The 14,746-nt window shown below is 41.6% G+C and overlaps 1 protein-coding gene across 3 annotated transcripts in view; it reads left to right on the forward strand.

Moving 5' to 3' along the window:
* cdh10a (cadherin 10, type 2a (T2-cadherin)) overlaps nucleotides 1-14,746 on the forward strand; it is a 35,256-nt gene that overhangs the window by 5,187 nt on the left and 15,323 nt on the right. For all 3 annotated transcript variants that reach the window (XM_051940496.1, XM_051940498.1, XM_022196340.2), the window contains exons 2-7: nucleotides 455-802; nucleotides 7,636-7,930; nucleotides 11,325-11,444; nucleotides 12,496-12,663; nucleotides 12,752-12,933; nucleotides 13,756-14,009. In XM_051940496.1, coding sequence (XP_051796456.1) covers nucleotides 590-802; nucleotides 7,636-7,930; nucleotides 11,325-11,444; nucleotides 12,496-12,663; nucleotides 12,752-12,933; nucleotides 13,756-14,009 — 1,232 coding nt within the window. In that variant the 5' untranslated portion in view covers nucleotides 455-589. The remainder of the gene's footprint in view (nucleotides 1-454; nucleotides 803-7,635; nucleotides 7,931-11,324; nucleotides 11,445-12,495; nucleotides 12,664-12,751; nucleotides 12,934-13,755; nucleotides 14,010-14,746) is intronic.

The following is a 14,746-nucleotide window of genomic DNA, read 5'->3' on the forward strand; positions in this document are numbered from 1 at the left end:
ACCCCCAATCATTTATCGCAAGTTTGTCTAATGAGTTCCACTGCATTAGTTTTGAATACTTTCTTCTTATTGCATGATTTAAATGTATAAGTCTCCGAATGGGGGGGTGGGGGGTGGGGGTGGGGGGTTGAAGGGCTTCAAATTGCTACGACTTCATTAATCTTTACTGATCTCGATGCTAAATTTTGACCTCTGAGCTCACCTTCCCTCGAATGAAGCCCACAGGAGACATGTCTAGCTGCTGATTGCATCATTTCTATAGCTGCTGCCCTGCTAAAGCACAAACTGAAAGGAAGATGTGCACCGAGCTGCTGGGCATTCAGGCCTATTGTAAGCTGCCTGCTATTTCCAGTGGTCCCTCTGCCATGCTAGGATTTAAAGGATACTGTAAAAGAGATACATGAGTGCTTCTTGACGTTCTCTTTTTTTCTGCTTTTTTTTTTAACCCCCACAGGAATCCAAAGGGCATCAAAGAAACGGAATACAATGTCTGTTGTGGTGACGCTACCTTCCAGTGTTCATCCACTCACCAGCTTATCGCCATAATTCAGAAGTCGCCCAGGACACTTTCCCCAGCTGATTGGATACCATGATAGCCAATCAGATTCTGCTCCTGCTCCCGGTGCTGTCCGTCCTGCCGTCCAGCGCTGCCCTCCCCCTGACGCCTGGGAATATTGGGAATCTGTTTGGGACGTCGGACAGCGATGGCAAGATTCTGCAGCGCTCCAAACGTGGATGGATGTGGAATCAATTCTTTCTGCTGGAGGAATACACAGGAAATGACCATCAATATGTCGGCAAGGTAACGTGTCCAAACAGCATTGTCTGCGGACTAATTATAGAACGCTTAAGCTTGTTGGAGAAGCGTTTGATGTAATTGGCTGAAGATGAATGGGGCTGCCAGAAACCTGGCTGCTAAGGGCGCAGTTAACTATCAGATAGGCACGGGTGCAAAACAAACTCTGCTTTTTCCCCCTGCAAGCTTTCCACAGTACTTTTGTTCACACTGTTTGCCCCGTTATATCTAAAAATCAAACTCCCATTGATTACTTATTGGGCAGATGCCATCAATAAGAGACTGTCTTACCGATAGAGAAACAACAATGTGCAGCTTTATTAACGGCGAATATTAAAATCATTTCTGGCGTCGCAATCACTGCTCAGATCAGTCAATAACAGCAAGGATTCATGAGCCAATAGAGCTGGCGGTGGCTGTGGGGGAGCCCTTTTTCTAAACTTCTTCATTCCTAAATGAGGCCTTGAGGAGCTGTGCAGACATTGTGACGGATGACACACACACATACAAAAAAAAAAACACAAAAAAAATAAGCAGACAGTGACACCAACTGCCCGGTAATTGAAATCAAACCCCGACACAAGGTGTGTTTAAGACAGCTAAGACCAAGCTGTCGACTCTCTGTCTCCCAATTTACACCAAGTTCTGTGCGTTTTAACCAAATTAAATAACTGTATTTGAGAGTATTTGTAATCAGGAGCTGTTGCTATGCCCATACTACTATTTTGCAATAAACATTCATCCTTCAATTAAAGATTTTTAGTTTGGATTTTTGATTAGCCACCGACAGTAATGGATGTCTGATGGTAGTACACAGTTGGGCAACTGTGTGCATGAGACTTTGATGGTTCCTAAAGGTTCTTCCAGTCAAGAAAACATATAGAATTATGAACTTATCTCTAGTGTTTCAATCCCAACGTCTAAATCATAACCCAGCAACTGAAAAAGAGCCCAGTCCAGTAAGAGGAAAGCTGCCATTAACAAACCTAACTAGTTGGGAAATTTGACTATAAAGGCTACTCAGTTAACTATTAGAGTAAGATAGGTGTTTAGATGAAGGCAGCCAGAAGCTTGGCGAGTTTCCTAAACTCCAGCTTAAGCTGTTCTATTAGGGCCAAACTCTTTAGGCAGGTACAACCCAACCCTGAGCAGGAAGTAGCCCTGTTCCAGTGCATACCGAAGGAAGTCCAATATACACTACCATTCAAAAGTTTGGGGTCACCCAGACAACGTTATGCTTCCCATGAAAGCTCCCATTTTTATTCATGTGCTGACATACCTGCACGAGGGTTTTCTGATCATCAACGAGCCTTTCAGCACCATTAGCTAACACAATGTAGCATTAGAACACAGGAGTGATGGTTGCTGGAAATGTTCCTCTGTACCCCTATGGAGATATTCCATTGAAAATCAGCTGTTTCCAGCTAGAATAGTCATTTACCACATTAACAATGTCTACACTGTATTTCTGATTCATTAAATGCTATCTTCATTGAAAAAAAAAAACCTCTCTTCTTTCAAAAATAAGGACATTTCTAAGTGACCCCAAGCTTTTGAATGTCCGTTTACATTTGTAAGAGCTCTTGGAAAGCTTGTGTCGAAGTCTGAAACAAACTAAAACCCATGTCAGGTCAAGGCAACTCCAAACAGGCACCCGATTAAAACCAGAGGAGCAACCTGAAGGCCAAATCTTGCAAGGCACACACAAATAAAATCCACAAAATAAATGCAGAGTTTCAGGACAATGCTCCACTCTTTCTCCACCCACCCAGATCAGAGAGGCTGTTGTCAGCTCACCCGTGCTCGCACTATAAAGACAGGTGTGATGGGGGAACGCTACAGTTATCAACTCCAGGGAGGAAAATGAGGTGACTGTCGACAGCCAATTTTCTCAGAGGAAGCTCGCTTTCATCACACACCTCATTCTCTGGAGTAAACAAGTGTCTCGTGCAAGGTTGAGTAGGGGGATATGACAACTTCTTTTGCCGAAACCATCATCCTGATGCGGCGAAGAGAAAGGAACAGAAGAATCGAAAAATAAATGGAGGAAAAAAGGGGTGGGAAGAGAGAAGGATGAGGAGGAAAACATATCAATCAAGAAGGCCAATGAAATTCACCTTGTTGTGTTATGCGACGAAGCAGCATGACTATAAATGGGGCCATCCGGCGATATGTCGGTGACTTTTTAGTTTTTTTTCTTCTTCTTCTTGATGCTTTCTGGCACTCAACTTCTGTGGCATGACAGCAATCACATCCACCAGCTCCCCACTCTTCCTGTGTCCAATATCATTCACTATTAAACTGTCAGAAAAACACGAGGCTGTAATAAATTACCGCGGGAGGAGGAGGAGGAGGAAGGGGGAGAAAATAGGGCAGGCACATGCTTCCATTCTGCTTTACAGAGGGACCTGTGGCGATACACATCACTAATGCCATCAGTTAAACTTTGCAGCTACAGACTGCGATGGTAACAAAGAGGCAGATACGCAGAGAATAAGCGGAAGAGGAGACACGAAGATAGACAAAAGAGATAGCTTGACACATGGAGCACGACTTAAAGCTGTCATTTTTCAAGCAAAAGCGCCAAACATTCCCTCAAAAGTGGCAATTTGCTGCTTTCTTTGCAGAATGATATAGTGATACAAAGGGAAGAACAAACAGATAGTGTGAACGAATCAGTGATTGATGGAAAAAAAAAAAGAGAAGGAATTCAAACCAAAAAGCACTCTCATGCCTGGCACAAAGCCATCAAAGTCTTGATGGTCTTCCACATAAAGATCACTTAATGGCCTTTGCAGTGCACCGTGGGAGACCTTGTTTATTTCACATTCAATCAAACCTCTCTAATCAGCCCACACACACTCACTAACTGTCACTTGAGGTTGACTTCTTGATTATGGCAATCCAACGTGATGTAAAGAACAGTCACACTCTCGGCTGCTGCACTTTCAGCCACCGAAATATACAATAAATGCGGCCGGCGTTGCTTATCGAGGTGTTCAGCTTAACACGCCGAACAGTGCTGACTGATACCTCACGGAATGACGGAGACGCATAACTTCATTATTAAACCCCAGATTCTTGCTTCCTTTACCTTACTTCAACTGCCAACAATGAGGGGGGAAAAAAAAGGAAAACATATGGTATATTTCACAAAGTGCACAGAATCCCAGCGTAAAAACCCGCAAATCTCATTTTAACTGACTTTCACGGGGCCATTAATGAGTGTGAGGCGCTCACTGTGTGCAGCTGTGGTGCCCTACTTCTTAATCAGGGCTGCCGAGTGTGAACACTTGCAATGCCGAGCAATACAACCGCAAACTTTGGATTCTGGAGCATTTGAGGGGTGCTTTTGATGGCAACTAAATCCTATTAAATTCTCGGTACACTGCATTGTCTCGTCGCCTTGTAAACAAAATGTGCTGCCCCAAATTAAAATATTCAAGCGAGCTCACTTTGTTGTGGTAATATTTTGACAATAAGTATCCTTGGGATTTGTTTTTTGTTTTTTTTGTGTGTTGCAAGGCCTCGCTCAATGCTGCTCTGCATGAATTTTTCAGAACTTGCACAAGCTATAGAAAACAAAAAGAGATACTGTAAGCTGTAACCTTAACCTACATATTGTACATTACAGTACAGTGCTGCCATGGTAAAGAATTTGAGCAGAAGTCTTAAGAGACAGACGGGGGAAGAAGGAAGAGTAATTATTCTGTATCCGTCCTGCGCTCTATTTTGCTATCTCCTCTTTGCAGCAGCAAGCAATGCTTACCAGAGACCTGACAAGAATTGCCAATGATTCGCTGCTTTACTGACAATTCCTCAGTGTTTGTGCAAGGCGATTTAACTCATCAAGGCTCTCTTCTGTGCTGCTGTTGTAAGGCCTTGAAAAGGCTGTGTTTGTGCTGCAAGGCCTTGAAAGGAGAGCCACTAAATCTCTGCAAATATAGTGTGGTAGTGCTAACATTTGATTTTGTTAGGGCTGTGTGAAAGCACTTTGTGCCACAGTATCAATGTCAGCTTTTTTCCCCCTCCGAGCTGTACAAGATTATCACGCAGAGTTTAGCAAGCTTCGACGCATGAAGACTCACTTCTTGTGTGCGTCAATAAGAACCCAGATTTTAAGTGGCTGCGCTGCATTGAATGCATTAAATTTATATCGTTTCTGTGGGACATCCCAGCAGAAATCAAATCCTAAAGCTTCTCCACGGTGCTGGCACAGTGCCGCCTTGCCTGATATAGATAACCGGAGCACTTTTATTTTTAGACGGCATGTTATCTCACGCTAACATCGCTTAGTTATGCAGAATCCCTCCTTATTTACAGCAGCGCTCAGTCAGGAATCTATATGGCCATGGGGAGGGAAGTGTTTTCACCCATATGCTATGTAAATATCCAATAACCGGCACAAGTGCATGGGGTAAAGGCTTGCAGGCTTCAATCTAGACTAAGAGAAATATGCAAAACACAAGGTTCTGCAAAGAGTGTAGAATTCCTATTATCTTGTAGACAGCTTGGCTGCATAGGTATAGGCTGCTTTGATGGTGGGCTGTTTGTTGTTTTTTGCTCCTCCGCTTCTTTTTTTTGTACTGCAGGATTAACAACCAAGACTCAGAAATATGGTAATAATCAGATAAAAAAACCTCTTGGAGAATATAATCAAAAGATTTAGTGGAGAGAAAAAAACCCGCAATTCCTGTGGTGTGTGACATGGTCTGAAATTGCGCTGGCCTAATTATTACAGTGTGAACACAGAAGTGTGTTTGAACAGCCACAGTTCTGAGCATGAGTGATGAAGCGTGGTCTTCTCATGTCGCGGAGCAGTTTGAACGTTGCACGAGGAGCTTCCATACAGAAACAATGAATTTCAAAGTCGAGGAAAGGAGATTTAAACATTTGAGAGGTGTTTTTTTTTTAAGGGATTAATAGCACATACCTCCGATATGACGCCCATTTGAAAGCAAAAATTCACACAAACAATCTCCTGCTCGCCAAAATGAGCCTGTCATTCAGCGTCAATAGCAGTAGCTGCCTTCACATCCATAACACGTCTAAATCCTTGGTTCACTAGCCTACAGCTTAGCAGAGAATTCATATTCTCAAACAATGAATAGACTGTCTCCCAGCACAAATATATGTGAGGATTCAAGCCGACTGATATTCCTCTTTAATAGACTTTGGATAATGGAGTTCATCTGCATGAAAACATTTTCACACACAGTGCCAAATACTGTGTATATTGTTCATTTGAACTTGACAGCATCTTGTTTTTCCACATGCGTCCTCGTTTTTTTTTTTTAAATTCTGCCTGAGAATAGCTAACACTCTGGCAATACATTTCTGATTTCCATCCAAAAGTTGTACTGTTGACATCACTCTTCCAACTGCAGGAAAAAATAATTAGTTTCCTCACAGCATGCAGACATTAATATTAATAAGTTACTGACGTACATTCTGTGTCCCTAACTACTTGTCATTTAAAATGTGAACCCATGAGATAGCGCTCTAAATATATCTGCTGACAGATCCAGTACAGTAATGAGCTTGAATCAAGTGTCTGTCACAGCGCGCCGCCATTACTCCTCGGTGACACTTAGAGATGCTTCAAGGTGATGGATAGGTCAGAGGTGACTAATTTTAGCAATTGTTGCTGTAGGTCAGGTTTTCATCATTTTTCAAAGGCACAATCTGGAAGAAAAATCTCAGACTAATTTGATCTGGAGTAATGGAGTATGTCACCACTTGACACTGCGGGTGCTGAGACGCCGTCCTGTGCCGAGATTCGGGGAGTGAAACGGATTCCTCGGTGGGTTTTACGCCGTTATTTCAGTTTTCCCAAGGGTGTCAGGGGTTTTTAGACATTTGGTCTGAGGTGGAAAATGTCGAGGAAGTCTGTTCTGACTGATCCTTTGAGACACAATCCCAGTCTGAACCGAAAAATTGGGGGAATCTATTCGCAGAAATATGCGTATAATCACTTGAAATTTACTAAATATTGCATTGGTTAGCTTAGAATGAGCCTTTCATGTTACATAGGGAGCTGATCCGCCACAGTGGAGCCTGTTGTAGTGGTTTCTACAGGAGCCCAGCACCAAAAAACAAAGAACGTCTCAAGAGAAGCCCTTTTGAGACTCAAAATTAAGTTTGCAGCCACTTTGGTTTCTAATCTGGAAACTGGAGAGGTAACACATTGGTTGCATTCTGCTGCTACACCACTAGATACCACTAAATCCAACGTAATTATGCTTTAATTAGATTAACTAGTCATCTTTAGATGAATCAGGGCAGTTAAAAGTTCACTAATACAAATATTTTGGAGTTGAAATTAACTTTTAAAGTCAAAAAAGAGAGAAAATATCAAAAACAAGGGTGTAAAACCAAAGATAGGCATCAGCAGAGACTCAGAAAATATTGGAAATACTCTTCTATTGTTAGCACTGCAAACTGATTAGATGTTGTTGATAGTAAGGCAAGGTTTTGTTGGTGTGTTGAGGTGTTCAAGGGCGAGAACTGCTTGGAAATATTCCCAATACATTTTTTTCTTTCTTATTTTTTAAGTAGAAAGTTAACTTGAAGCAGCTATGTAGTGTTGCCAACGGCTACAACGAACATCCATTATCTATCCACCACCTTATCCTCATTAGGGTCTTGAGAGGCTGGAGTCTATCCCAGCTGACTTAGGGTGGGGGGAAGGGGACACTCTGGTCAGGTCGCCAATCTATCCGAGGGTACAAAAAATCCAACTAAAGCTATCATTTTTTTGTCAGCCATGAAATGCAACATCTAAACACAACCCCATATGGTACATTCCCATTTGTTAAATGGGTTTTTCTGACTTGCAGCTGCACTCCAACATGGACAAAAACGACGGCAACGTCAAGTACGTGTTGACCGGAGACGGGGCAGGCACCCTGTTCCTGATCGACGAGAAATCGGGGGATATTCACGCCACCAAGAGGCTGGACAGAGAAGAGAAAGCCATGTACACGCTGCACGCCAAGGTCCTGGACAGGAATACCAACGCCGAGCTGGAGCCCGACACTGAATTTAACATCAAAATCCACGACATCAACGACAACGCGCCGAAATTCGCAAAGGAAATCTACTTCGCCAGCGTGCCTGAGATGTCGGAAGTTGGTAAGTTGTGGTTGGTCGCAGCTCAAAAGTGAAATGAAGAACCTAATTTGAGTTTCTTGGTTTGTCAAACGTGTTGCTTTTGTAAACTGCTGATTGGACTAATAGCTGCAATTCAAAGACATCCCTTTTTTTTTCTGTTCACCAAAGGATTAAACAACAAACTGAGAAATTAAACAGCATATGCATGTGCAAGGAAAATCATTAGTCCACATTTATCTATTTAGGAACTGATGCAATTATGCAGCAAATAGAATGTGGCAAAAACACTTTTCAGGCAATACAGAAAAAGCAAAAACACCATACAGTGTTGTTCATCCATCAGTCGGACCGGCCCCAATGCGCCGCTGTATTCACTTCTTCAAAGTTATTTGCTGTTTTGTGATTGTTGTTTGTTTGGTCGGGCTCATTGGGCATTCATAACAAGTAATGCCATTTGCCATTTTTAATAAGCGGCTGAAATATTGAAAGTTTAGATTGTCACAGTCTTTCCAATTAAGGATTTGCTTCATTGCACTCCACTTCATTCCATTCAAGTAATATAAATAAACCAGTTGGCATGAATATAAACAAAGCTTATGAAAATAATGCATGCAACTTGAAATCAATCCTCAATTATGCAACCGCAAATTAATACACGGGAGCAATCGGGGGGAAATCAAAACCCAATTGCCTATATGACAATAACAATAGTCCATTTGGAATTCATATGGCAACATTTTTGCCCAGCTGCATGGATTCAGGCAAAATAATAAATAAAAAACGGTCATCACTGCTGGACTAAAACTGCCTTATATGTTCAAACTGAACGCACTGGCTAATCAAACCAGCCACCCATGAAAAAAATCAGCAGCTCCCTTTTATACTATCAGTGCTGGAACTAAGTGGGACAGATGTTCCAGGGTTCATTAGTATGCACGGAGACAGTCAGACCCAAACAGGACACGGCAGAGGTCTCCTGAATGCCAAGGACAGTATTTGCAATGTGGTGTTATTGAAACGCTCGGGTGGATTATGCAGGACTTAATGTGGAAGTGATTTCAATGACAGGATATCTGAGAGGAACTGAGCTCTTTCTAAGCTCAAATGTGTATTAATCTTACTTTATTTGATTCAGGCACCTCGCTGTGTGTGTGTATGTGTGTGTGCTGGTGTCCGTCTTAGTCATTTTATACAGTTTCATACGGCAAAGAAAAGCTTTTCAAAGAGCTTGATCCAACCCCAGGTGCTGACCCTTACTTCCATACAAATATGCCCTCTATATGGGCCCAGAATCTTCCAATATCCACCTCATATTGCTGCATCTCTGCCTCTGACAACAGGAAACAGACCAAAGTAATGACCTTGCCGAGCCAAAGGCAGTGCAGGTTATAAGAGGACCATAAAAGATACCGATAAACAACACCAGAATCTACAAAATGCACATTTGTTTGGCCTGTTTTACACTCAAATATATCCTTCATTCATTCAAAAGTTGGGAAAATTTTGCATTCAGATTAGTTACGGTCACATTTTGTGTATTCAATTTGTAATTTTCTTGATAGCACGCAATGTACTTACAAATATTTAGAAACAAATATGCTGATTCTGTGAACCAAGAAACTTACAATATTGCAATAATGTGACCTCACTTGTGACTATAACTGAAAAAAAAAAATCATATTAATGATCTTGTGAAGTAAAAGGCAGTGCAGCTTATAAGAGGACGATAAAAACACCAAAAAACGTTTACCAGTTTTCCCTTCAAATATAGCCTACATTTATTCAAAAACCCTCCAAAAAGGTTAAAGTTTTGCATTTAGATTTGTCGCTTTCACATTTATTGTATCAAACTTATAATTTTTTGTTTGTACTCTTTGTACAAATACTTAAAAGCAAATAGTGTGTCTATATGGGCCCAGAAAATATTCTAATAAAGCTGTCTCACTTCTAAATCTGACAACAGAAAAAACACCAATTTAATGACCTTGCTAAGCTAAAAGCATTACTGTTTCTAAGAGTTTGAAATTGATCCTTGTTAAAGTACCAAAAACAACACCAGACTGCAAAAACATCTATTTTTGGCCAAATTTACCTCCAAATCTAGCCTTCATTCATTGAAAAACAAACTCAAAATGGGCAAATTTTGCATTTAAATTTGTCGTTGTGCCATTTAGGTATCAAGCTTATATAACTGATTTGGTTAACATTCATTATCAAATAGCTGATTCATCACCCAAGGAGACAAAGTGTCGAACAAATTTCTGCTGATATATAAAACACAGCCAACACCAGGGTTGGGCTATGGGGATATGGACCCAGAAACGCCCAGTATCGACAGAAAAAATACCAAATTAATGACCTTGCTAAGCTTAAAGCATCACCACCTATCAGAGTTTGAAATCAATCCTTGTTAAAGTACCAAAAACAACACCAGAGTCTGCAAAAGTGCAAATTTTTTTTGTCAATTTCACCATCAAATATGGCCTTCACTCATTAAAAAACAAACACAAATTGTGCAAATTTTGCATTTAGATTTGTTGCTGTGCCATTTAGGCATCAAGCTTATGATTGTTTTTGTTAATACTCAATGTCCAAGGCTGATTCATCACCTAAGAAGATACAGTCTTGAAGAAGTAGAACCTTTCAGATGATATTTAAAACACAGCCAACATCAGGGTTGGAATATTAGTTGGATATGGGCCCAGAAATTTCCAGTATCTGCAGAAAAAATACCAAATTAATGACCTTGGTAAGCTCGAAGCATCACAGTTTCTAAGAGTTAGAAAATGATCCTTGTTAAAGTACCAAAAACAACACCAAAGTCTGCAAAAATGCCCTTTATTTGGCCAATTTACACTCCAAACATAGCCTGCATCCATTCAAAAACAAAAAACATAAGTGTTGCATTTGAACTAGTTGCAGTGACATTTTTTTTTTTTGCATCAAACTGATAAATTGGTTCTATGTTGAAAGACAGATACTTATGTCTCGAAGCATTTCGGTCTGGCTGATATTTAAAAGACAGCCAACACCAGGGTTTAATCAAAGCAATAATTCCCCCCATGGTGCCAGAAGAGGCCTGGTCACTTATGTTTTAGTTTCGCCAAAATGCAGCAGCTACCTTGGCATGACTGCCTTTTCGTAGCCAACTAATTTGATTCTCTGCAGAAGCCTGGGGTTTGACTTGAAAATCAGAGCTTAGGCATTGGCTACCAGTGAAACACGGACGCTACCGGGGCAAGAAAAGTTGTCAGTGTGAGTCATTGCAATGCTGAAACCTGCTCATAGCGAATGTTTTCCATACAAATGGAAAGCGAACCAAAAAAATATCGACTCCGCTGCTCGCTCGCGTCTTGGACTCAATATGTACGGCATCACAGTCAATTAAAATTGACTTTGCATGTTGTTTTTGCAGGTACATCTGTTGTCACAGTAACTGCCACTGATGCCGATGATCAAACATATGGGAACAGCGCCAAGCTCGTATACAGCATCCTGCAGGGACAACCCTATTTCTCTGTGGACTCGGAAAACGGTAAGCCGAACCCAGGAGGATCCCTCGGATGCAGATTCGAATGTCTGGCAAACAGATTTCTTTGCACTGCTCGGATGGATGATATTAAACTGGAGATTCTTCCTTTAGGAGCACATCTGTATTTAAAATTCTGCTGATCTTTCACCTTTTTATGACGTATAACAAGACTGTGGTTCTTGAACTGTTCTTATCGTAGAAGAAGCTGCTTATTAAAGAAGAATCTGTTTTGTCTGTGAATCAAAAGCTGAAAAAGACAAATCCTTTCGAAGCCATAATTCCCACAATTTAATAACAGCATGTCTAAAATTGGATAGAAATAACAGATGACATCTTGGGAGGTGGGCTGATTTGCCGTCTTACCGAGATGTAAGATAGGATGATCAATGTCAATTTCATCTCTGAGCAGTTACTGCAAATTACACAGAGCCAGAGCCAGCCCAGCTCTCTTAAAGATACATCCCAGCAACTGCTTTATTTACACATTTCATTAGTTTTTGTATCGTGTGGAAAAGAAATAATAGGCCAGTGACATTTGAGAAACAGTGATCCAACATCAGCTGGGCTCCAAGCGGCTTAAAAGTTGCTAATTCTGCTTGGAGACCCTGTAACCAATCGCAAACTGGAGCAAAAAAATGCTATTTTTAGGGTTTCAATCAAAAAAGGTCAGAACTAACATGAAATATGAGACAGATTAACCAAAATTATGCTTTTTTTGCTTTGTCCAACATGCTTTTGTGATTTAAACCAAACACAACACTCAGAAATGACTACTCTTCGCTCAGCCACCATCCGATGCAGATCCGATGACCCGCATGCAGCACATAAATGTAGCACTTCTGACACCAGAACAACATTGCCAGGCAACATAATCCAGGCAGCAATTAGATTTCCCTCCAAAACATATTTGGCAAACTAAATTAGAGGCACGTAAATGCAATTTTTTCAGAAACATGAGCGGACACAGACGCATGAACTCACTCTTATCTCATTTTCTCTAAGCCTTCAAAGCAAGATTTGAGTTTCTTTAATTTATTTCTTTTTTGGTTTCCAGGCACCATCAAAACAGCCCTACCTGGCATGGACAGAGAACTGAAAGAAAACTACCAGGTGGTGATCCAGGCCAAAGACATGGCCGGACAAATGGGGGGGCTTTCAGGGACCACGACGGTCAGCATCACCCTCTCGGATGTCAACGACAGCCCGCCACGCTTTGCTAACCGTAAGACGGCATTTCTATCCACAGTGTGTTGATTTGTGATGAACTTTGGGTTGGGATAAAGCAATAAATTTCTCTCCTTTGCTGTCAGATTCCTTCCGAGTCACTGCCGTGGAGTCTACGGATATCGGAGGCGCCATCGGACGCATTAAGGCGGATGATCCGGATGTTGGGCGTAACGCTGAGATGGAGTACAGCATCGTTGGCGGTCACGATATATTCAACATCATCACTGACCAAATCACACAAGAAGGAGTCATCATAATCAAAAAGGTACCTCACTTTTGCTCCTGGTGCCATTTTGTGCTTCCAGTTGGTTACATTTTTATGTATTGTACATGACTCTTTACAATCTGCAAAAAGTAACAAACCTAGCCAGTGTTAGCACTCATGCATCCATTACTGGGCTGATAACGGCTGTGCAATCAGACAAAACACTTCTTGTGATAAGCTTCGAAACAAACAACTGCCTTCCTGATTTCAAGAAGTGGCTCATGGAAACACTTTAAGCAAAACACATTTCCATTACGTATGTATGAGAAATGATCCTAAGACTCAAAATTCAGCTTGTTTGCTTCGTTCACTGTTCAAACACTATAAAAAACCGGCATCATGATTTAAATGAGGTCCAAACTTAATGTATATTTTCAACGTTAGCCACCTTTTCGTCTCTCCTTGACATGTAAAAATCCCCCACTCTCTCTCCAATTATAAGAAAGAACATTTAACTTCAGTAGAAAGACATAAAAGTAGAGTTTTAGATTAGAGAAGCCCCTCGATAACGTTTATTCATGTAAGAAAGATATGACAGAATGTATTTTTTGAACGGCGGTGTAAAATCAGATACCCTAAGCCTGTAAAATGAATAATATAAAAGAGTCCTTTGTTGAAATCTATTTTTAGTTTTCCCCTAAGATCTTCCAGATCAGTATTCCTCACTTGGATTTCTAACTTGGAATTTGGAGTATGAATAAGATAAAGGCAGACAAATGAAATGCGATGAGTTGCTTATCAAAATCCCGGAGGCGAACTGTATTTCTTTTTATTTTTATTGAAAACTCTACAGCTTGACTTCTGCCGCTCTTTCATCTCCAGGCTCTAGATTACGAAAGTAAGAGGGACTACGAGTTCAGAGTGGAGGTGAAGAACACGTACTTGGATGCAAGGTTCATCCACGGTTTGCAATTCAAAGACTACGCCACGGTCAAAGTGACGGTGGAGGACGTGGACGAGCCGCCCGTTTTCACCAGGAACCCTTACATCATCGAGGTGCATGAGGACACGGCCGCCGGCAGCTTCGTCGGCGTGGTGTCGGCCAGGGACCCCGACGCCGACAACAAGCCAGTCAAGTAAGCAGCAAAGAGACGCCGACTGGAAAAACGCCAAACACGCTTCCCCAAATTCACTTTCACTGGGAAATTAAGCACCAGGAACTCAGAAATGAATCAATGGCCCTGTTAAGCAAAGATTTCCTCAGCGAATCCAAGTGGGTGTAATGCTTTTATAGTAGCAGCTTGATTGTTTTAAACACTCATTGTTGCAGCTTTAATTATACTAGTTTAAAAATCAATACCAAAACAAGCAACACATGCTGGAAAGTCTCCTCTTATCAGTCTTTATGGATGAAAATGTGCCCATTTGGCTAAATCTAATCCATCAGCCCAGCCATGTGTCAGGATGGAAGTCAGAGCAGAGGGGTAGGGGGGGTACAAGATGGAAGAAAAGAATATTATTCATGGGTCCCTCCTGGTGATTTCCCAGCGGAAGATGGCGGCGGCCCTGTGAAGTGAATACAGACACTGTTTATTTCCCCTCGAATTATGTAAGCCCTCTGTGGTACGGCGCAAAGTCAAAGTGAAAGAGCCTAATTTGCTGTATCGATTGACACAGCTCAGCGCCGCCCGCCGTCGCACACATATGGCGCCTGCCCGTCTCTGACATGGAGACGTGCGACTCTCGGCCCGTGCCACATGGCGTATTGTGTTGCATATTCAAATTTCGGGGGGCTCGGATATGAAAGGTGACTATGACAAATGAGCGGGCCCGCGGAGAAATGTGTCATCTTTTGACGAAGGAGAGCAACGGA

The sequence above is a fragment of the Acanthochromis polyacanthus genome, chromosome 20 (genome assembly GCF_021347895.1).
Source record: "Acanthochromis polyacanthus isolate Apoly-LR-REF ecotype Palm Island chromosome 20, KAUST_Apoly_ChrSc, whole genome shotgun sequence".
NCBI classification, from domain to species: domain Eukaryota; kingdom Metazoa; phylum Chordata; class Actinopteri; family Pomacentridae; genus Acanthochromis; species Acanthochromis polyacanthus.